This window comes from Plutella xylostella, chromosome 23, assembly GCF_932276165.1.
Source record: "Plutella xylostella chromosome 23, ilPluXylo3.1, whole genome shotgun sequence".
Taxonomy (NCBI): domain Eukaryota; kingdom Metazoa; phylum Arthropoda; class Insecta; order Lepidoptera; family Plutellidae; genus Plutella; species Plutella xylostella.
In genome coordinates, this window is record NC_064003.1 from 10,046,551 (window position 1) to 10,069,681 (window position 23,131).

At 39.0% G+C, this 23,131-nt stretch overlaps 2 protein-coding genes across 2 annotated transcripts; one reads left to right on the forward strand and one right to left on the reverse strand.

Annotated features, from left to right (window-relative positions):
• Window positions 1–740: 740 nt before the first annotated feature.
• Window positions 741–21,042, forward strand: LOC105389350 (sine oculis-binding protein homolog). Its single transcript, XM_038113430.2, has 4 exons — window positions 741–1,011; window positions 16,627–16,759; window positions 18,673–18,848; window positions 19,161–21,042. The coding sequence occupies exons 1-4, from the start codon at window positions 937–939 to the stop codon at window positions 20,427–20,429; spliced, it is 1,653 nt and encodes a 550-aa protein (XP_037969358.2). The 5' UTR covers window positions 741–936; the 3' UTR covers window positions 20,430–21,042.
• On the reverse strand, window positions 20,874–22,685 carry LOC105389343 (guanine nucleotide-binding protein subunit beta-like protein 1). Its single transcript, XM_011560442.3, has 2 exons — window positions 22,408–22,685; window positions 20,874–22,107 (listed from the first exon to the last, which is right to left on the reverse strand). The coding sequence occupies exons 1-2, from the start codon at window positions 22,555–22,557 to the stop codon at window positions 21,295–21,297; spliced, it is 963 nt and encodes a 320-aa protein (XP_011558744.3). The 5' UTR covers window positions 22,558–22,685; the 3' UTR covers window positions 20,874–21,294.
• Between the last annotated feature and the right edge of the window lie 446 nt (window positions 22,686–23,131).

Consider the following 23,131-nt stretch of genomic DNA (forward strand, 5'->3'; position numbering starts at 1 on the left):
AATTTGGATAACTACTTGCAAGGAAAAAAATTCAACTCCGATGGGGCAGTCCAAACCGCCTTCAAAGATTTTATTGATTCCCGCCCGAATGGTTTTTTTAGTAAGGGGATCAATGAACTACCTATGAGATGGCAAAAGTGCATACATAGCAATGGTACATACTTTGATTAATTTAATATATTTCATTTAAAAAAAAACTACTTTATGTTCCTCCTATAGAAAACGCCAATTTCATATGTAAGGACCTAATATTATATAATAATAATTATTCATTATAGTATTTGCTAACTCATATTTTCTATAAAAGGATGGATCACTTTGTAGGTACACTAGGGTGTCCATGATGATCTATTGAGTACGGATCGCATAACTGGATATAAAAAAATGCTAAGCTGAAAGAGGGCGAGTGACAGTAAAACTTTTATTTATTAAGATAATAGTTATGTGCTTTGGGACAGGCCTGCGTCTAGCAGTGGACTGCTATACATGTATAGGCTTGTGATGATTATTGGAATACATTGGACTTTTTATAATGTTAACCGGAACCTGACGGAAACAAAACCAATAAACCGAGATACTTATATAGGAAAATTAATATAAGTACCTTCATATAGGATAAAATTGCTGATGGATGGGCGGGCGGAAAGCTCATACGCATGCGTTAGGAAGCTCCACCCATCCGCCGAGCGCGGGAAAAAAGAATTTTTTCTCGGTACAACAACGCAATGGAACGAAACGAACAGCCGATAGCCGCCAGTCGCGCGGACTTCCTCGTGCGCGCTTGCCGCGTACTCTGTCACTGTTGAAAAACCTTCGGCGTTTTGCGCGGGCAATGTTGTCGCGATCGGAGAACTTTTAAAAAATATTCTGCGTTGTTTTTTGTTTGTTTTGTTTATTGTTGGTTAATGCTGTGGACTATTTGAATATTTATGAACAATGGGGAGCACTACCCCGTCTACGTCGTCGTCGCCTCCGAGGCCCGTGAAAAAAGAAAATGAAGAGGAAATCAAGGTAAGTTGGGCAATTTTCAGGAAACCTTGTTTTTCGACATTGGTGTTAATTTCCGCTAGAAACTATGTTTCGCCTTTGTATTATTGGCAACCGGCCTGCTTCATCTCGTCTCGTAACAGGACACGCAGAGTCGTATTTTTAAATTCGATACGCTCAGTTCGAGACTCGAGTGGAGAGGGGGCCTCCATAAAGGTTCGGATCGCGGGGTTACGAATTAATTATCAAGTATACGGTTACAATATTAATTACATTCGCGATATACAATAAAACTCGTGTAATATCACGTTTTCGAGGCCTTTTCCAGCCATTAAAGTGTGTAACATGATATTTGAAGCGCGCTCGGATCGCAGTAACCGGAGTCTCTGAATGTTTTGATAATAGATATAGCCGGTGTCTGTGTGTGCGTGCGTGCGCACACAAGCGCGCGCGGCGGTGTGCGCGGGTAATTTTAGACGTTCCTTTGCTCAAAACGTAACGTGAAACCGTCCCAGGCCGCAAGCCGACTCGATTTATTGTTTTCATCTGATTATCACATGTTTTTGTAAGAATTGTGTAAATAATTAATATTTTTGCGCCACCCCCGCATAGCGAATCGTCATTTTAGCGCCACGGAAATAGTTTGACAAGTCAATAACCCCATTATCGTGTCCACGCGTTCTGAACTCGCGGGACACTCGTAGAATTCTTAGACGAAAGTTTTGGGTTGTTGTTAATTTATTTGATTGCGTGGAATTACGCATTTCGATGTCCCAGATTGCTGATGAGATCTTATTCTTGGACTCTTAAATACGATGTTTTCTTCACCATAGTATTAGCCTGATAAATCAAACGACAAAACGTCTCTACTTTAAAAACTACTTTTTATTCCTAAGGCCGATCACCCCAAATCCAATCACCACAAAATATTTCACAGCAATACAAAATGCATGCTTGGATCAGTCAATGCACTCATGCACTGCTTGCTGAAATAGATATGATTAATGTACCTAAGTATAACAGAAATATCTATAATCTAAGTATATTAGGTATGCAACTTAACTAAATGAACTTCAAGACCCTGACAATGATGACTAATAAGTACTTAATGAACTTTATAACTTGGATTTTACAGGGTATGACATACAGGCTGTTGCAATAAGTAGTACTAACCCGATCGGGGTGACTCAGATGGTCATCCTGAACCACAAAGATCGCATTAACAACAAAGTTTCTAGTATAGAGAAGAAAAAGTCATAGTTACTTTGTAGTAAATTTTTTTTTCAGAATTACCCCCTGAATCACACCTTACACCCCCCTTCCAGCTTGATATACTTATACCACTTTGGACCCTGTATTTAATGGAAAACATAGATGAGGCAGCAATGCTTTTTACTCTATCTAACCCTTACTTAGTCAGTAGTCATTACAGATTTCATATTTCAATATGTATGTATTGTTATCGAGCATCGATTACCGTACCATAACCCATAACCTAACCTAACATGAAACTTCAGCACCCATGATTGCATTGCATAATGCTCTACAAACCCCATACAGGCCCCTATTTGGGTACAAAGTAGTAATTTTTCGTTCTATATGCAAATTCCCGTCAATTCGGTCGGATATTTGAACGACAGTCGCATTGCAAGTCACGGTAATGAAGAATGGTACAAATTGCGTCGGACATGCAATACGGTGCAGCGAGACCATCAGTAGAATTTGTTACGGAGAAACAGGAGTTACAGATTGTTTCTGTAGTCTAATGTAGCTGGCAGTCTGATGTATGATAGGGTAGGCACTTTACCTTTGAATAGTTAGTTTTTTTACATAAGTAGTTACACAATTTTAAGTGATTATATTCTGCTCGCTAGAGTTGACTAGCACGCGAGTCATCCCCTTTTCGATGTAGGTACATTTTGTATCGCCGTTTTTGAATTAGTACCATCCATTTACGGTACCTCACGATGTTTTCCTTCCCCGTAATAGCACGTGCGTGGTATAAATTGATTAAGTACTTAGTGTTTCAATGAGATAAATACCTATTCGGTAACTAAAACATTATTTAAACCTATATAGACTCTAGGACCTATTTACATTTATAAGTGTGTAACATAAAAAAAATATTTATTGATATACTTAACTACTTAGTTCCATACTTAATTTCTTATTGAATGTTGACACAGATACACCCTAGCAACAACTTCACTAAAATTTGCAGCACGTTAACAATCAATGCCCTAAAAAGATTTACAACTCAGCACTTTGTAACGAGAACACATGCGACTCATGAGAGTGCATACGATGCTCGTGCACGAGAATCGCATGATATATTGGGCCAAGGCTAACAGCGCGGAATTCATTTGACTAAAATATGATAAGGTCTCGTAAAACATAATGTAATTAAACGCTACTCGCTAATAGATATAAGTACTCAGCTATTTACTTAACTAAGCTTGCGGGCTATAAGCTTACATATATACTTACATTAACCGTTAAATCGGAACCGTGAAACCAATTGCTGCAATGCAAACCGAAAGTACTAAGCATAAACTGCATTTACACGATACAAGAAGAACCGTTTAATGCGGATTTCACAAATCAAAGCGCCGTATTTATCGGAAATCACAGTAAGGCCCTGTTCCACAATGTCTGGTTAGTGGCTACTTGTCAGATAAAACACATGCTGTCACCCTCTGTTATTATTTTTTTGACAGTGACAGCATGTATTTTATCTGACAAGTAGCCACTAACCAGACATTGTGGAACAGGGCCTAAGTATAGTAACGTTTAAATCTACGTCAATAACGTACCGGTGCAGCGGGGACTTGACTGAATAAACAATACTCTGCTTATTTATAGGGATATATTTGTTGGAAGCTAATAATGAATGTGCGATGGTCCTCGAAAGTCCCAGAACGCTAACTTTTGAGGTGAACATATATTTTTTCTATAACTGGCCCTGAATGAAGAAGAGTAACGTACCAACTTAAAACGTTATGGTCTGAAATTAGAGCTAACGATATTCTTTGATGTTGGCACTTGTTTCGAGAAAGAGAAGCGTAAGCTTTGCAGAGGCTTGACCTGAGGTAGCAGAAAAAAAACTCTGGTTAAAACAACCTACAGTGCAACAAACTTACATGTTCCGGTGAGAGCGAACTAAATTGATCCATATCTCATTACTTAAGTACTAATGAATTGTATATTGTAAAAGATTACCTAGATGGATTTATTAACACCGCGTACCGCAAGAGCGAATTAACAATACGAGCAAAATTAAAATCTTATAGAATTAAGTAAGCAGTATTAGACATTTACGTCACCTCTCACCAGAACATATAAGTTTGTGGCACTGTACAGTGTACAAAGTTACTCGGTCTGTGGCACTGTACAAAGTTACTCGTATGAAATGGGCGTTTATCAACATAATGCCACCGTAACAAGGCGTCTATTTTTAACCCAGCATTTTTGTTGTCACGCCGACTGAGTTATTAATGTGACAGTTTTGTAAATTAATATCGTAACTGTGATGTAATGACGGTGTAAGTGGATCGTAATTATGAACTTGGCAAGGAACTTGGCAGTGACGGTCAGGTGATACATATCCGTCTAGGCTGTCATATTTATCTGATACATTTTGGAGCTTTTATCACGTGGCTTTACTAAGTAGGAGGGAGTAACTAGATTTTCCTTATCAAATATTTAAAAGTTGTTTAGAATGCACATTGTCAGTCACACAGACATTGTCAGTCTCTCTTTTTCCTTCAGAATGAACAAATCTTTATTAGTTAACTACTATTAAAATATAACTGACGTAACTTAAATAAATTTAAATCAAAAGTTTACCTTAAATCTGGGGTGCGTGAGAGAACTCTCGAGTCAACATCATCTTATATCATCAGCTTCTTACAACTATAAGTATACATAATGTTCAGCGGACCCTGGGTCATTGAGTATGAAGAGGGTACACCCCGAGTCCGCGTTGTTCTATGCCCTGGGTAGTCAGTGACTAAAGCTGCGTACAGACCGGGCCAACGAACGCTCAACGAACGCCAAAGGTTATCCCAACGATGGATATTTATCATACATAATACAGGGCAGATTTCAGCAACGAAGGTCAACGAAACCCGTTCGTTGGCGTTCGTTGGGCCAGTCTGTACGCGGCTTAACGCTAAACCCTTTCACCACGGTAACCCTAGAATAGCTCAATATCTATTTACCGTCACGATAAGAAGAAGATTGCAGCCTAAATGCACACTATACAACTGCGACTAGGGACGACTTGCACATTATGGCATCGAGATTTAACACTAAATCTAGATTTAATATGTATGTGCATGCAAGTCGCCCTAGACCTGCTCTAGACTAGACCCGTCATAGAGTTTTTGAGGGCAACAATTATCCCGTCGATGCCGCAATTCTGCTATCACACAAACACCAAGTACGGACAGCAAGGAAAGAGTACACCATCTCGATGGCGACACACGAGACGGTAAGCGACACCGCCACGCGATCTCTCGCATTGTCCATCTTCGTGTCAAAGAATAGCGAGCGCGAATACGCAGATAGGATGTGAGGGCAACTATGGGCTTAAGGAAATGTTTTATTTATTTCATCGTGTTCACGAAAGAGATTAAAGTAATGTCATGAATAAACAAAAGATTATTTTTTTAGCTACAGACAGAATTACGGAAAAAAATTATACGTAGGCCGAGACGGAGGTGGCGGGACGACCTCGTCAAATATTTGCCGGATGGGGAGGTAGCCGCATTGGATTGGGATGAGTGGAAAATTAAAGGGGAGGTCTTTGCCCAGCAGTGGGAAAACATATAAGTAGGCCATTAAAAAAATACTTAGATGATAATCTCGAAGAATGTCAGTAACAATTTGTTAGCAACCTAGTACTAATAGTAAATGTGTCATAATTGCAGGTGTTAATGGTTAAAACACAGCTTATACATAACAAAACTTACAAAATCATAATTGATATAGCTTAGGAATATTTCTAGTCTCGTATCATATCTAAAGCGTGTCCTTTTATCCTCTTTGTCGGCTGCAAGCACCCAACACCTTGAGGAGGCGAGATGCGTGCGAGATACGGATCAGGTTGCAAGCCGTCGCTTCTAAATTTATTCTTTAGTCTATGTGATCCGTAGTTCTGTTGTCTTTGGGGTGAAATTACAGCGGCCATCCGGTTACATCTTGCGTCTTACAGGTTAGGGCGAGGCCCCTTTGGTGCCTTGCGTCATCGCACCCATAGTTGAAGATAACATACTCTTTATTGCTCGCTTACATAGAACAGAAAATAAAATAAATGGCACAATAAAATTCATCTTTTCCAGAAAACAGCATAGAAAGGAAAATTATAATAATGGAATGCTTAAAGTTTGATAACAAGAGTTATTATTTTTATGTCTGCTCCTTTTGCGTTTGGCGCAGCGGACCGCACCAATGGAGCATCCCGCTTACTAGTGAATCTGAGATAGAATACTGTAGTGCGCATACACGCATAGGTTGCAGTGGGAGATTTGTAACGCAGACACGTTGGGTTAGTTGAATTATATATTATTACGTAGTAGGGTGGTGAAGTTACAAATAAATAAATAGGTTTACGTTCTTGGCTTTGAAAAAAGAAGAGGTTTAAGTTGGTAGTCATCGTTTTTTTTTTGTTTTGTTCTTGTTAGATAGTTGACATAATTTGCATTTTTTAGACACGTTCCGTTGACTCAATATAATTATAAACTTAATGATGATTTCGTTCATGTTGGTTGAATTTAACTTCACAAGTTATGAAGCCAGGTTATGGGTATTGAAGAAGGTAAACATTGAGAAGTGGCATGGTCTTCGTCCCTTCACAACACTTCACGTGCAGGCGAGTGTTTATTTATAAATGTAAAGATTCGAGTCCTAAGTGAATTGGTATAGTTATAGGTACTTATTAAACTACCAAACGCTGAGTTGTATAAAGGAACTTTAAGCTAATGTCGACCTTAAATGCTGCCTTACTTTGACAGTATACGGACAGAAAGAGGCATATTAGGTATATGTAGTTACGAGTATAGATTTAATTCCGACATTAGCATAAAGTTCTATTGTGCAACTCAGCATGTGCGAATAGGTATGTATGTATCCGGTCTCCACTTATTAACTCTCATAGGTATTCCAAATATGTAGTAAATAATAAACTTTCAAAATAATATCCCCCACTCCAGCTCAAAATACCGATGTCGATGCTCAGAAATTCCATAATCTCGGGTGACATAAAAAATACTCTCGGATCAAATTACAGAGCCATTTGACTCCACATGGCCTACCGAATGTAAACTTCTTGTGGCCCGAATGTTTTACAAACACAATAACAATAATAAAACTGTACTTCATGCATGTTGAGGAAGGGTTAGTTTGTTTAGTTTTTAAATTCTAATACCAATATGTATGTAAAGTAAAGTTTCAAGGGCAGTTTTTTCATAAATGCTATCTGAGGAATAAATCTGTCTGATGGAGGTTTGATGCAATAGATTCTAATAGGCAAGAAAACAGATAGACAAGGCAAGACACATATACTTACTTAAACATACATTATTAGGTATAAGTACTTACACATGGAAGTAGAAAAAGTTTTTTCTACTTCCATGGGTATACACATACATATGTATACCTACTTACCTACTATGTGTAATTTATGAAACTTGATCACGCGACAACCTTAACATAATTATTATTGTAGTTATATATATTAGTATAATACAAACTCCTAAAGTATTCCCTGGATATTTTTGATGTTACTAAATCATTCAGTTCAGTAATACCCGTAAGATGATCAGAAGTGTAGGTCGAATGAGCTTTAATTTTAGTGCTTACTCGTATTTTAAGACGTCAGATCACAGCGGGGTGCCGATTGAATCCTAAAATTGGCCAACGATAGCTCTCCGCTTCTTAATGCATCACACATTTGAATACTAACACATGCAGAGAATCATGATAGTAATGTATGCCAATCCTTTTAAAACCACATGACAGTGACAAAAAGTTTCATAATTCTTTTTAGATTCCAAACTATTCTTTTAAACTTCTAATCGTAACTAAAAAGTCTTATCATTTCTTTATCAACGGGTTAAATATGAAACTAATGGAACATGGGCGCGCCCGCTTTTAGCTTCGTCTCGGGTTACACCGACATCGCATCTCCCGGCTCCGGTTACGACGGGTTTAAATGTGGACTTCTAGACCCGGTCGCACTGTCCGTTCTATTGATGTTTTGATATTAATCTGTATTTGGGCCAGTATAATGTGTATTGGTACAAACTACTACAAACTGGTACTAACCGTTCAGAGTTATCTTACGTAACCGTATTTTACCACGTACCATAAACTTTGACGTTATTGTCTCAATTATTATCATCATCTTGCAAATAATGTTCCAAAACAATCCATGGTAAGTATTCCTAGAATTCTTCGCTCCTGATTCGGACGTACCTATCTAAGATTTAGTTCATTGTCAATATTATAAAAAGGAGATGCACTACTTACACTCCTGTGGGGTTACTAGTTATATACCATGCGCCGCTCTCCCGTCAAATCTGACGTAATAATATATCTTGTATGGATCAAGTATGGATCTCACAGATGTTTGACAGGTGAGTGACGCTGCTCGATGGTGGTAACCCCACTGTCCTCTGCGTTCCTCATCCAACCACTACCGGCTAACTAAGCAAGCTCGTTGGTTCAGCTTCAGAGGGATGAAGGATATCTTACGCTACATTTGTTTGTTCAAGGTCTTTCAGCGATCGGAAGCTCATCTACCCCAAGTTGTCAGTTTCCCGGTTACAATATTGATACTTAATTATAATTATTAAAACCAGATACAATATCTGGAAGGGTCTCGATTGCCGACGTATTAATTATACTAAGTTATCGTCATTCGAGCCAGCCTGGCGGGTATCTTTATCTTCGTTAATTTTAACGGAACACGAGTCGCCTTCGAACCTATATAAGCTTGTATTTTTTTTATGAAAGAAAATATCGTACTTATAGCATTTAGGTAGGTATGTTCGTTTATGCAAAATTAACAGCGCCTACTTTTCCATGTAAATTCGTGTGAACATTGGCCTACTACATCTATGATACCATATTATAATGAAATCTATCACTAGGACTGAAAAACTGAAACTTGTAATGAAATGAAACGAATACTTTTTTGCGACATCTTTAGTCAGACCCACAAATTTTATACACTGTGTCTGTAACGACAATATTCCAAAATTTATTTCGTTACCAACAACAACAAGTAACAAAAAACTTGATCTACAGCCTCGACTACACAATTAAACAGTATTATAACACCCATAGAGCTACAACCCTTAAAAAATATCCTGTAGCGTGCAGCCAGAACCGGCTTTGTTGAACATGATCCGGTAATAATTAATGGTGTTCTCAACTAGCGTCCGTCATTGGAGCCGCCTGCGTCACGGCCTGACGTTCATTTTCGTGAAACCCGACGCGTCTGGACACATAACACTTCTGTGTAGTGCTCTACTCTATGACAGCGCGGGCGCGGCTGAAACTGGCTAAACTTTCGGCGTTTTTAGATGGTATTGATGGAAAATAAGTGTTGTGCGATTGTCCGTTGTTACACTATATATAGGAATAGATTAAAAATGAATAGATTAGTTACAATTCGAATTCCGGTAAAATATGTCAGTACCTAAGTAACTTCTTACCTATACCTATCCATATCCATAGATACTATTATAATTAGTGGATAGAACCAGCACTGATAAATTTTCGTCCATTCGTTGTCATATTTGATTAGTAATCTAATCCTACTACTTGACTTAGTACCTAGGTATATAGTAGTATCTATGATTACATGCTGGCCGCGTTCGCTGGGATAACCCATGATGAGCCACATTTCCAGTAAAATACACAGAGAGAATGACACAAAAACAATACAATACTTAAACCAAATTATTCTTCCTATGTAAAAGTCGGTCGTGTGCGGAAATCCGCTAACCCTAATAGACAGCTTCTGAAGACAATGTTGCCAGATATGCTTTCCCTGAAAATCATTTTCATTTTCATACCTACCTACCTACTTACCTAACTAGCCTAAGTTGGTAAGTATTTTTAATGTTCGGATGTTTAAATTTTCTTGTTGTGCTGAAGCTTAGATAGGTATTCTTAACATCAAAAATAACAACAACAGTTTTCAGGCATTACCTGACAGTTGGATGTATCTATATACAATTATACATACCTCACTAAACCATCAATGAATCGATATCTATTCGTCCGCCTAAAATAAATCCATAATGAAATCATTCCCGCTGCACTTCAACTATTTATATCGTGTTACGTGAAGATGATATCATGTCTGGTAGACAGATAGAAGACTGGCCAAGTTCATATAAAATAAGTCTCGGGTTACAATGAAGCGACAATGCTAGGCCAATATGACGCAACGGTCAATATTTGGATAGTGTTATTTGGGTAGGTACTTATGGAATTGAAATATTGGCCGTTAAACAATAAAAAGCCCTGCCCTGCCTGCGTTTTCTGAAGCAGTTGGTCAGAATCACAATCAGAAAAACTCTTCGGGTCTTCCAAGCACCAGTAGACCATCGTGGTGGTAAATAGTCCAAGGCTTAAGTCTTGACGATATTCGAGAGAGCCAGGGTTAGCAATAGAATAGAATAGAAAACCCCTCGATCAGTGCTCGATCAGTTCTCGTTCAGAAACTGTGAAGATGAAGAAAACAAGAAGGTTTAAATTTCCAAAAGCGCGTTCGGAATCTCCGTATCGCTTAGTGTTGCCAGCTTAAACAAGTTACCCCGAAAGTCGGCTCACATGACCAGAACACTGCCAGGCCGTGTGCCGTCTCAATTTTCTCGCAGGAGTACCTATGCGTCGAACCTGACACCCGCTTTGTTTCGCTCCCAGACGCAATAATGAGAAACATGTGAAACATAATCGATTGGACGACATCTGAGATGTAACGCAACGCTCGCGGTTTTTGTTGGCGGGAGCGGTGTGCTTTCGCGCGCTTTTGTGTTTGTTTTTTTTTAATATTTCTGGTGGGATAGGGGTGTTTTCGTTTTGATATTTTGTTATTGCTTTTTATAGTGAATGGGGTCAAAATATTATCATGAGTTATAGAAGTATATTCGTATTCGAAACGATACATTTAACAATTGCTATCTAATTTCATATTTCATTATTATTATATTTCATTAAAACATAATGATTCAGAAGCACATTACGAGTATTCATATCAAAGCTTCAATACCTAGAAAACAATAGGGTTGTTTAAAATAGAAATTCAAAGAAGTGACTCAGTCTTCCACATACAGGTAAACATGAGCTGTTTCGCAACCCTAGCCGCCTGTTCGTGTTACAACACTATTAAGTTACTTTGTACTATGAAAACACATGTGAAATGCGAAATGAAACTTTTATAATCAAATCACACATCTAGGTGATCTAGGTACCTAGTTACGTAACTGTTAAATAGTAAAATACCTAAAATACTTTTTGTTTAAAATAATACTTATGTATTATCAAAATGATATGGCGAGCAGTTGTTAGTAGAGATCCCTCACACCTCACACCTTATCGCCATAATTGAAGAGCCCTACTGTTCCTCATCTCATCATTTTTGGCCTGCCTGGCACTGGTCGTAATAGTTTGTGGCAGTGGGCTGGTTATATCTGTCGAAGAACTTATTTAACCGATGGGGTAAACGTGTTCTGGAGTGGAGACCGCGACTAGGCAAACGTAGTGTAGGACGCCCTCCGGCTAGATTGGGTGACTACTTGCGAAACGTGGCAATGATTGGATTGGATTGGTAATGATTGGATGCGGAAAGCTATAGATCGCATCCTTTGGCGTGCTTTGGGTGCGGCCTACGTTTAGCAGTGGACTGCTATAGGCTGATGATGATAACACTGGTCAGCCTTCACTGATATCAGACATATCCTCAGTTACCCAGCTTGTGTCATCAAGGTACTTCTTCTTTTTCAGTCGTGTAAAGCACTAAGCTAACTTCCTCCAGTGTTTTGCTACTCTTATCAAGGTACTAATAACATCAAACTTGTCATTATCAATATCTCTATTCATCGCCAGCATCGAACGGACCTAATTTATTAATTGCAAGTCCAATGTACCTACCTACACATCACAATACCCAAGCAAATAACTATTTCCCAGCCTTATATCCGTAGCTGATGCTGTTGACTTATGCCTGTGTGTTCGTATAGAACATTAGCATCGCGATCATTTTACACAGCATTAGGTAAATTATAAGCTCCACTAGTTGGTTATTCGATATGTTTGCTGCGCGCAGCAGTCTCAGTGTTGCCCTAATGAGTACGTTAGTTCATGGTATCATTCGCGGACGTTTTGTTACGTTTCAGGAACGTTTCAGGTCGCTGGATACGTTCGCGGGAATGTTTTACGCAATTCAGGATGTCTTGGAAGAAAACGTGACACTAATTGTTGAGATTTCAGCAGTGGTAGCCCGAATTTTTGATTTGTTGATTAGGTACAGTAGGATTTAGCATAAACTTCGTCAAAATACTATGTAAACTGATGATAAGTGGCTTGAAATGGACAGTTCGCATAATGAATGACGCTAAGCAATTTGCTAAGCAATTCTCTTACCAACATTCAAAGTTATAGTTTTCCGTTGTGTCCGCAAGTCGCTACAAGTTTTCTGTGCTGGCAACTCCGCGCGTAGGTTGCCGGTGTCGGGTTGCGAACGCTCCTAAATTTACCTTCGTGGAGCTACTGCCATTAAAAGCATTTATGTTATATTGGATATCACAACATTATCGACGCGTGGTGCAGGTTAGGTTACTAGGTACGCCCTCTTTGCACGGGTCTTGTACTATATTCTTAATCTGTTATAGAAAAGATGATTGTATGAAGCAGTGATTAGCTGTTGTGCAGAGGGTTCTGGGTTCGATTACCGGTCAGTGCAGATTCGTACATAATTACTTGGTTCTATAGACATTTATTTCATGAGTCTTTCATGTGCCCGAATAATGGCTGATGATGATGATGATTATACCATAAAACATTAAAAACCCATATTTAGGTGCTTTGAACCATTTCTAACACTGTCGAAAAGGGGTGCTCCTCAAATGCACCTCTTCAATCGCACCATGATTGTACTTACGTAAAAAATTTAAACGATTGAATTAATTACTTATTCAAAAAGGCTTAGATTAGATGGTCATTTGTAAAGGCGGCCATTTTCACAAGTTGATTCTTTATCTGCGATGATAAAATTGTCAGGACGATAGTGGGAATAATTTTACATGGTAAGTAATTTCCAAATTTGAGCAAGGCTTTCGCGACTATGGCAGGAAGGCACATGCAGACCTATTAATCAGTTCTCCATAATTAATCAAAAGGCATGTTTGTTAATCAGTGCTTATAACCGCCCTCTCATTAGAGCCACAGCTAAAATTCTAGTTTCTAGTTCGTAATTTGAATGTTGCAACCGCAGCGATCGTATTTCAACGCATTTTCCTATTTCGATGATGAATATTATTCACCAATTCCTGTTAGACAGTGGATAATTAATCTCGTGTTTAAAACTTACCTGTAAATAATTAATATTGAAGTTGGATTTAGAGCAAATTCGTGATCATTACTGCTAGATTATTCGATAGAGTAAAGTTTGGATAATGAGTAATAATGACCGACCGATGCGCTGGTGCGAATTTAGCTTTAGTGGTTTTGTTTTGGATAGGTAGGTAACTTTATCTATTTGTATGTAGGTACATAATAATAATAATAATAGTCATGAAAACGGAAATGGAGTCAGAATGCGTTCGATTATCAAGAATGCGATCAGTAAGAATGTGTTCGATAGAGATTATCAAATACGGCGACGACGGTTCTACCTTTTTTGGCATAAGATTTATTTGCCTAATCTCGTATTGCATAGTAACGTTTGGTCAAAGTCTCGTTACGCCGAAAATCGTATGGCATAAATCTCGTTTAGTAAAAAGTTATTTCGCATAACATTGTTTAGCCTAATAATGGTATGGCCAAATCTTGAATAGCCTAATAATGCTATGGCATAGGTTTATACAAAGTAATAATATTCGTTTGGCTTTAACTTTGACGGAGCGTCTCCCTACATAGCGCAAACTGGTGCCTTGTATTGTTTCCGCTGTTTGGAAAACGCTCCGCTCCGCTTCGCTGCGCTCCGCTTTGGTTTTGATGAACATGTGCACCTAACACGCTCCTCCTCGCTTTGCTCGTCGTCGCACCTATTTTTAGGTTCCGATCTCATGGGGTTTGTAATAATTATATTGGTCGTTAACTTTCGATTTTTTGATCATACAATATCGCGATTTTTGGGATGTAGGAGAAAAATACCACAATTTGTACATTTAATACATACTTAATATATTATTTATTAAGATAACATTAGGAGAAACAAGATTATACATAGGTATAGACGAACATAAATTTGAGCAAACGAAACTTAGGTGTTTAAAGATTGTGCCTAAAGAGTTTTAGACGAAACGAGCCTTATGCCACATAAGTCTTGGCAAAGTGATGGTTCGGCCAAAAAAGTTTAGACCATACGAGTTATGCGAAATGAGTATTGGTCAATAAAGATTATGCGAGATGAGCGGAACCCCGGCGACGACCGAATGGTGTAGTGGGTACTGGGTAGTGACCATAACTGCTATGCCGAAGTTCCCGAGTTCGATCCCGGCCAGGGCAGATATTTGTTAAAAGACAGAGTATTGGGTTTAAGTTAATATTATTATGTATCTGTCGCAGGCATCTGGTTTAATCTCCTGTTTGATTGAACCACTAGCCCGTTCATTGAATCCATGTTGTCACACAATTTTAACACAAATAACGCACTTTAAAGCTAATTTATTTGCAAAAAACTAACAATATAGATCCTTTTTGTGTCAGCTGTTAGCTGTTAGACGCCATGTTTGTTTTGTTCACCACCTGACTGATTTTAAGTCAGCTAACTAGTTGGAAGTTTTGTGTCGCTTGTATAATCAACGTTCGGCCTAGTAATACAACTGAATAGCGCCATCCAATGAACGGGCTAGTGGTTCAATCAAACAGGAGATTAAACCAGATGCCTGCGACATATCTATCTGTGTACACAGATATATCACTGTTGTCCGATACCCATGTTACAGGTTCCGTCTAGCTAGGGGTCGTATAGAACAACGTCTACGTTAAACCCAATCTTGGAAGTGCGTTACGTAAAATTAATGTTAAATATTCATTTAAAAACGGACAAAATTATGGTACCCATGGTAATGCCTACAAGCGATTTTTCACTTCCATCTCAGCTTACAGCGAACTGACTCTAATTATTATGCCACTGTACACTGGCAACACCGGAGATCGAAAACCGAGATTTAAATTAAAATTTAATAAAAAATGCTTAATGAATGTAGGTCGATACGGTTGGGATAATGTAAAATTATAGCGTTTAAATAACGTGTGCTTTCACACAACATAGTTGTTTCCTTAGAAAAGTCTTTGTGAAATCGGAGTTCCAATTATGTGTAGGATCACGTTCAGTGTTGGTCACGGCTTCTGAAATATTACCTCCTAAACTGGACGTCACCAAAGACGCCTGTACTATGTTCCGAGATTAATTAAAACCTGTGATTAAAGTAAGGTTATTCAGACGGTCTTGTGACAAAGCGGGCTTAGGTTTCTCTGTAATGAAGGTTACACTTGCTCGTGTAATGTACAATATTTCTCATTAAAAAGAAATGCCAAAGGGTTGCTTGGATTAAAAATAAATTGTGGATAAAGATGGGTAGGATTAAAATAATAAAGGTTATAAGAAGATATATTATAATAATTGTACTGTTTGAAAGATACGTACTTAAGTAGGTTCGGACTTAAAAAAAATCTGCGTATGGTTATATAGATATTAGGTCCTATGTATACCTTAAGTCGGTACCTACATTCCATCTCATTTATCGTTCCCGAAGATAGGTAAAGAGATCAGAGGTTTCAAAGATCGTTACAAATTACAATTCACCGATCACACATGCTTACACAAAAAAATCGCGAGTGGGCGCAATAAATGTGCCACTTTAATTAATTTCTCGCGACACAGATATCTTGTACCTACGTAACGTGGTTTCAAAAATGCAAGGTTTTATATTCTCATACGAATTTATTTTGATGATCAGCAGCAATAAAACATTGGGAAGGAGGTCACTCGTGGGATCATGTATTCTGTAGTTATAAATCACGTTTTTATTTAAATCTGCCTTATTAATACTTTTACGTTATATCTGTAGGTAACTTCTTCGTGACATTTGTGTTTTGTTTCGGGGATTTACGCAATCGCTACTTTTTTCGCTAAGTTTTTTTCGCGAGATTTGTCATTGCGATTTGAAAGTGAATAAAGTGGTAGGTAACTCGGTACTTATAGATACTTACTGAAAACAATTTAGTGCCAATATTTACAAAGTCCTGAAAAATATGCATTTAATTATCAGTTACAATACTCATCAACTTTGCAATGCAAGTGCTCAGAAAAAACCCTTTGTCAAACTCAATGCCTCTTTTTTAATCGTCTATGCCTCTGCCGCCACTGTCTAAACTTTTTTTTTCCTTGTCGACCAGGAGTTTGCGGAGACAGCTATGAACGAGCTGCTCGGCTGGTACGGCTACGAGCGGCTGGAGCTGCGGAGGTGGGCGGCTTCACGAGCCAAAGACGCCTCCAGCCCCGAACAGGCCAATGAGCATAAAGACAAAGGTATGTATTTTCTTTTATCAATAATTAACTGTTCCCGCGAGCGAACCTAAAAAAGGTTTCCCATGGGAATTCCGCGATAAAAAGTAGCCTGTGTGTTAATCCAGGGTATCAGCTAACTCCATACCAAATTTCATTACAATCGGTTCGCAGTTTTAACGTGAAGAAGTAACAAACATACAAACACACATACTCACAAACTTTCGCCTTTATAATGTTAGTAGGATAATCATATTTTTTTTCATTACAAAGGCAGTTAAAGTGATTCAAACAATATTATTTATTATGTTTATTAGCTAAAGTGTATTACATTTCTCCGAACAACTCCCCTTCGTGAAGAGTTTTTCTCTGAAACATGACGATTCCGAACGCACCCCGCCCGCCGCGCTTTTTTGACGTCCAAAAAGGCGCGAAATTACCCGCACTTCCGGTATCGCGCGAATGGCCCCCGCTGCGATCCGTTCACTGAGATACGAATCTTTTCCCTAACTTTTTAGGGGTGTTTTAATCTTGGAAATGTAAATGAAATATAAATTATTTTCTTGGAATTAAAGATTAGTATCCACATAGGTACTAGTGGCTAGAAAATACAAAAAAGTACTGAGTTACAAAAAATAAGAATGATATAAGTATGTACGAATTCCTTTTGTAAGCAAATCATTCAGTGAAGCTGAAAATAAAAGATTTACCTTACCTAAGCCAACATGAAAGTAATTACAAGTCACGTATCAAAATACACTCAGAAGGCTCACAACTGAAAATCATTTGCAAACATGATATGCCAAAGCCGGTTTACTATTTCTAATGAACACCTCGCGAATTTACAACGCGAATTCGGCATAGGTAAGTATTCTAAGGTGAAAATGTAGAAGTTTGTGGTGAAAACACGATGATTAGTAACGTGTCTGGTTTCCCGCGTCTGATGTTTCTAGCGTCTGCCGTGTCTATGGTATGAAGTACGTGGGTCGTTAAAATTTAAAAGTTACTAAGCGGGCGTCGACTATTAATAGATTTTATCAGACAAGCGGTTTTGATTTGATTTGAGACTAAAACGAGATATATTTTACTTCTCAGTTATATATGGTATGGTAGGTAGTTAAGGTGCTACTCATAGGTACTTTTAGACGCAGAAGTAGAGGTTGACTTTCCTACCCTACCAAAGACCGGATAACACGAGACATTTTTTTCACACTAAAACTTTATGATTTAGCTTTATGATTGATTGACCATCAGTCACCAGTTGAGCTGCAAACCTAACCGGACCATTAGAACAGAACCCGAGTCCCGACCAATTAAACCAGTGCTACGGAAGCGGTGTATAAGTTACCAGCAGACTTGACTAGTGGCTACGAAGAGTAACAGATTATTAAAATACTAACGAGCTATCATTGCTCCGGCCAGTAATGAGACCAGTCGGCTATTGTTACTCTGTAGCCGTCACGGATTTTTTATTTCATTTAAAAGATGATCGCAAATTAATTGGAGATGGACACCGGAGACGCTTTGTTCGGTGCCGGTTACAATTTGTTTTATTTGTACCTACATGATACGCGATTATTTGAGTTTCAGTACTTGTACGCGTTTACAGTAAGCGTTTTTTGGAATTCGAACCTATTGCGAACTTATATCGGATTCGAAATGTACCTATACCTATACCTACTTATTGGATTGGACACTAAAATTATACAGTATTTTTTGAAATTCGAACCAGCCCAACCCTATCACGAACCCCCTTACGCGAACTTCTTTTAAAAACTATTATCGGATTCCAAATGTAACGTAAATGTTACTTCGTTTTGACTTCAGCCCTTTCCCGTAAAAGTGTCTACCAAACATACATCGATTTATAAACCTTCTCGTTTATAAGCAGTCGGTTAACTAGCACAATCTCATTGCTAACCCCCCCTATCTTCCAGCTGACTGCTCGTGGTGCAACAAGGCGCTCTCCGGCGAGGGAACGCTGCAGCAGGCGGGAGCGTCGTTCTGCTCCGAGGTGTGCTTCAGCCAATCACGGAGAGCCAACTTCAAGCGCGCCAAGACCTGTGATTGGTGCCGGCACGTGCGGCATACGGTCGCGTATGTGGACTTTCAGGTGATTGGCTTTTCGTAATCTAGTAGGTATGATGTAGGTAGGACGTGTGTGTTTGTCTTGACTCTTTACATAGAACCATTAAAGTCGTTTGAGAGTGTCTTTAGTACTTAGTTTTCTGCCATAGGTTTAATCGGATGCATTTAAAAGTTATGCCCTATTTCTTAGCTATTATTATGGTCCGTGTTTTAAGGAGTCAGTTTTGTGACGCATATACCTACTCCAGCAGTTTACGACTGTTAGATGATAGATGAATTCGTCTTGTATGTTGATGTAACTACTTCCCTAATTAACAAAATGTTTCTCTCTTTCCAGGACGGCGCCACACAACTCCAGTTCTGCTCAGACAAATGTCTCAACCAGTACAAGATGCACATCTTCTGCCGCGAGACACAGGCACACCTCGACTTGAACCCTCACCTGGTGGCGGCGGCGACCGGCGCCAACCTCATCACCCCAGACCTGTGGCTCAAGAACTGCCGCAGCAGATCCGCCTCGCCCAACTCCGAAAGATCTACGCCACCACAAGGAGAGAATACCCCGAAAATCACGCCGGAAAAACCAGAGCCAACACGGCCTAGGAAATCCCCACTACCGCTGATCACTGTCGCTCCGACAGCGAAGCTCATGAAGCCGAAAAGGACGTCGGAAGAGCGGAGCCAAAAGTCTCCGGAAGCTAAAAAGGATTTGAGGAACAAAGTCAATCTGCGGAAGCGGAGAACGTCCAAATGTTCTTCAACTGTGACGTCACAGACTCGACAGCACACGACGACCCCTAAAGCGCAGGATCTGCGCATGTGCAGTCCGCCAGGCATGGATGGACCGTCCCCAGCGTCCACCGTTGGGACGGGCTTGCACTCACCTCCGCACCCGATCAACCCGCATCAAATGCCGCCTCCGTTCCAGAATCCTCTGTTCGGGATGCCTCCAGCACCGCCGTTCATGGACTTTCCCCACGGTCCAATGCACGACCCGAGACATCCGAACATGTTTCCGCCTCGACCACCCTTCATGCCTCGACCGGGGATGGCCATGCCACAAGAGAGGCCGCGACTGCCATTCCCACTGAATGTACCTCAACCGTTGGGCCAACCTCCGCCTGTCACCGTCTTGGTACCCTATCCAGTGGTTCTACCCATTCCTATACCGATACCAGTACCGATACCCATGAGTGCATTCCTCCGCGCCCACATGACTAATCCCACCAAAGTCAAGACGGAACCCACAAATGATGAAAACGAAGGGCCTTTAGACTTTACCATGAACAGTGACAAGAATAACGAAGAGCCAAATGTAGAAGTGAACCCTAAAGCAACTGAGCCTGAACCAGTGGAGACTAGCGAAGTGAATGAAAGGATTGAGGAAGATGACAGAACAGATGAGGGAAGCGAGACAGGCAACCCTGAGCAGACATTACCCAAGTTCAAGATTACGCGGTTAGGAAACAAATTGGCAAAGATAGTCACAAAACCCCGGGATTTGTCGGAATCGTCTCGGCCGTTGCGGAAACGACGAAGACTAGTCGAGGTCTCAAATGACGAAGATACACTGATGCCGAAGCCGAGGAAAATCGTTCAAGTTTAAATAATTCGCTTCTCTAAATATGAAATACATATCACACAAGACATTAAATGCTATTCTGAACTGAGTTCTATGTATTTTCAAATTGCTAGTCGTAGCTTTAAGATGTGATTAGGTTTACTTAGTTTATTTAATTTAGTTTTAGGAATATTATCTGAATATATAAATGTATAAATTTAAGATCTTCTAGAGCGCACTGTTAATGTGATACTAGTAAGTTATTGTTACTATTTAATTTTGAAAGTTATGCTGTAGGTACTTTATGTGTAATTATAGGATTTTATGAATATTTCCAAAAACTGGAAGTATTATTATCGAGTATGTTCATGGAAATGTAAACATAGAACATGCCAGAAGTAATGAATGTACTTGCACCTAAGTAAACATAATAAATAATACCTGTTCTAAAAGCTGTTTTTGTAAGGAGATTAAATAAAACCAAATATATGTAATGCCTCTCATGTTAGATCTAGACTTTAATGTCAGGTCTTGTTCAATAATATCAATAAAACGTTCATTGAAAAATATTCATTGCTATATTAACTCAACATCTTACTATCTAACTGTTTGACCTCACAAGTTACTTGATTTGAATTGTGTAAAATTATTCTGAGATCCAAATTATAGCTGCTAAATGCAGGGCAAAAACATTCTGATCATTAATCATTAATTAAAGCACATTTCTGGTGATAAATTGTCAACTGTAATACTTATTCCATCAGCAATACTCATAGAATAAATGTTACTGAGATGAATACATACTTTAGATTTAAAAGGCAAGATTCTATCTATGTCTATGAACAGAGCAAATGAAAAGTTTACTGAATAAAATATTCTAAAATCTATTGTTTATTTATTATTTGAAGAATTACTTTGGGTTGTAGAGATCCCACAGTGTGATGGCACCATCCAGGCCTCCCGCAGCCATGATGTTTGCATTCCAGTAGGAAACCTTCTGGGACGAGTAGACAACATCCTGCACAGCTTGTTTGTGTTCAGTGAGCACCACAAGGGGCCTCAATGAAAACCAGGAGAATATACGGAGGTGTCCATCCCACCCTGCCGAGGCAAACACCTTCCCGTCAATTCGAGACTGAACTTTGTTGATGCCTGGGTTCTTAATCGTGACATCAAGCTTGTGGGCCAAACTTAAGTCTTTCTTGCCTATGCTAAATATTTGTATCACATCGGAGGTGTTCCCCACAATGCCTCGTTGTTGCTCGCGGTGGTAGTCCACCGTCATGGGGCATTGCTTCGTCTCCAGCTTACTGATACACTGACTAGTGTTGAGATCCCACAGATACAACCACCCTGACTCATAGCCCGCCAAGAGGCATGGTTGTTCGGCCGTGAACTCTACATACTTGAAGCACATTGGATCTCCAAGTTTCAAGTCCACATCTGGCTTTAAAGAGTTCACTTTCTCTCCATCAAAGTTGTAGATATCTATGTTGGAATCTTCAGCAGGTACATAAATAGTTTCGAGTTTTGTGTTGGCGGCGAAGCGGCAGAAACCAGGATAGTCTGTGTCTATTAGTGCATGTTCTTGGTAGCCGCTGGATGTCAAATTAAAGACTTTGTACTTTCCACCTTTTTCTTGAGTGATGAGTTGGCTTTCGGTGTGCAGGATGTGGAGGATGGGAGCTTGACCAACTTTGATCTTCTGTTGCACACGGTTGGTCTGAAATCAGATAGGAATCCAATAAGAAAAAATACTTACTTAAAAATGTAAATATCAGAAGAAAATTAAAAAGTTTGGTATATACATTATGTACTGCTTTCCTCTAGTCACTTAATTGATATTTATACAAGAAAGTACTATAATATTGAATCATTTCATCGTTATTTAGTTTCTAGGTCAAAAATGGAGGTAGTAAACAAAGAAAAATGCGCAGTATTTTTCGAATTTTAACGTCGTATTTTTTCACAAAATGCGTCGCGCAGAGGGGCCCTAAGGCAAAATCGTCAAGATTATTCTCACCTGAAGGTTGTATGCATAAACATATCCATTTTTAGAGCCGGCTAGTAACCTCTCGAGACCGCCAGGTAGGAAACTGAATGCCAGTGAATATACAGGCACATTATCAACGTTTCTGATGGTGAAAACTGGGTCTGGAGGTAAAAGAGCCATCTTCGGTCAAGCTCAAACCAAAATAGTAAATCAGAAGTGTTAAATAAAAATTAAATAAAATTAATCAAGCCATTGAAACATAACAACAACTACGCACAACACAAAACTGACAACAAATTATTATGATGATGAAACGAAACTTGGTCTGTGTTCAGAACATTTTATCATCGTTAAAAGCACTCCAAAGTAAGGTCAGTCAAAAGGAAGATGACAAACAAATAAAACTATTGGTTGGAGCGATAGCAGGTTCCGAACAAGACGAGGAAAGACGTCATTTCATGTGCGTTTAAAAACGCTGTATAAAACTTTGTATTTGTACACGCTTTATTTACTTTATAGGTATTCTGGGCAACAAAAATATATCATTTGAGTTCTTTGAGTTATATTCAACGATGTCAACTTTACTTAAAAAAAAACATTGACCAAGATGCGTATGTATTATTTGTATTGTACCAGCTACCTATTAAGTTTTCGAACGTATACGTTGACAGTCACTGTAAATCCATACCATTATTAAATATTTACCCATTTTTGGGTAATTTTTTCATTTCATATTTGGTTCCTTTTCATGTTT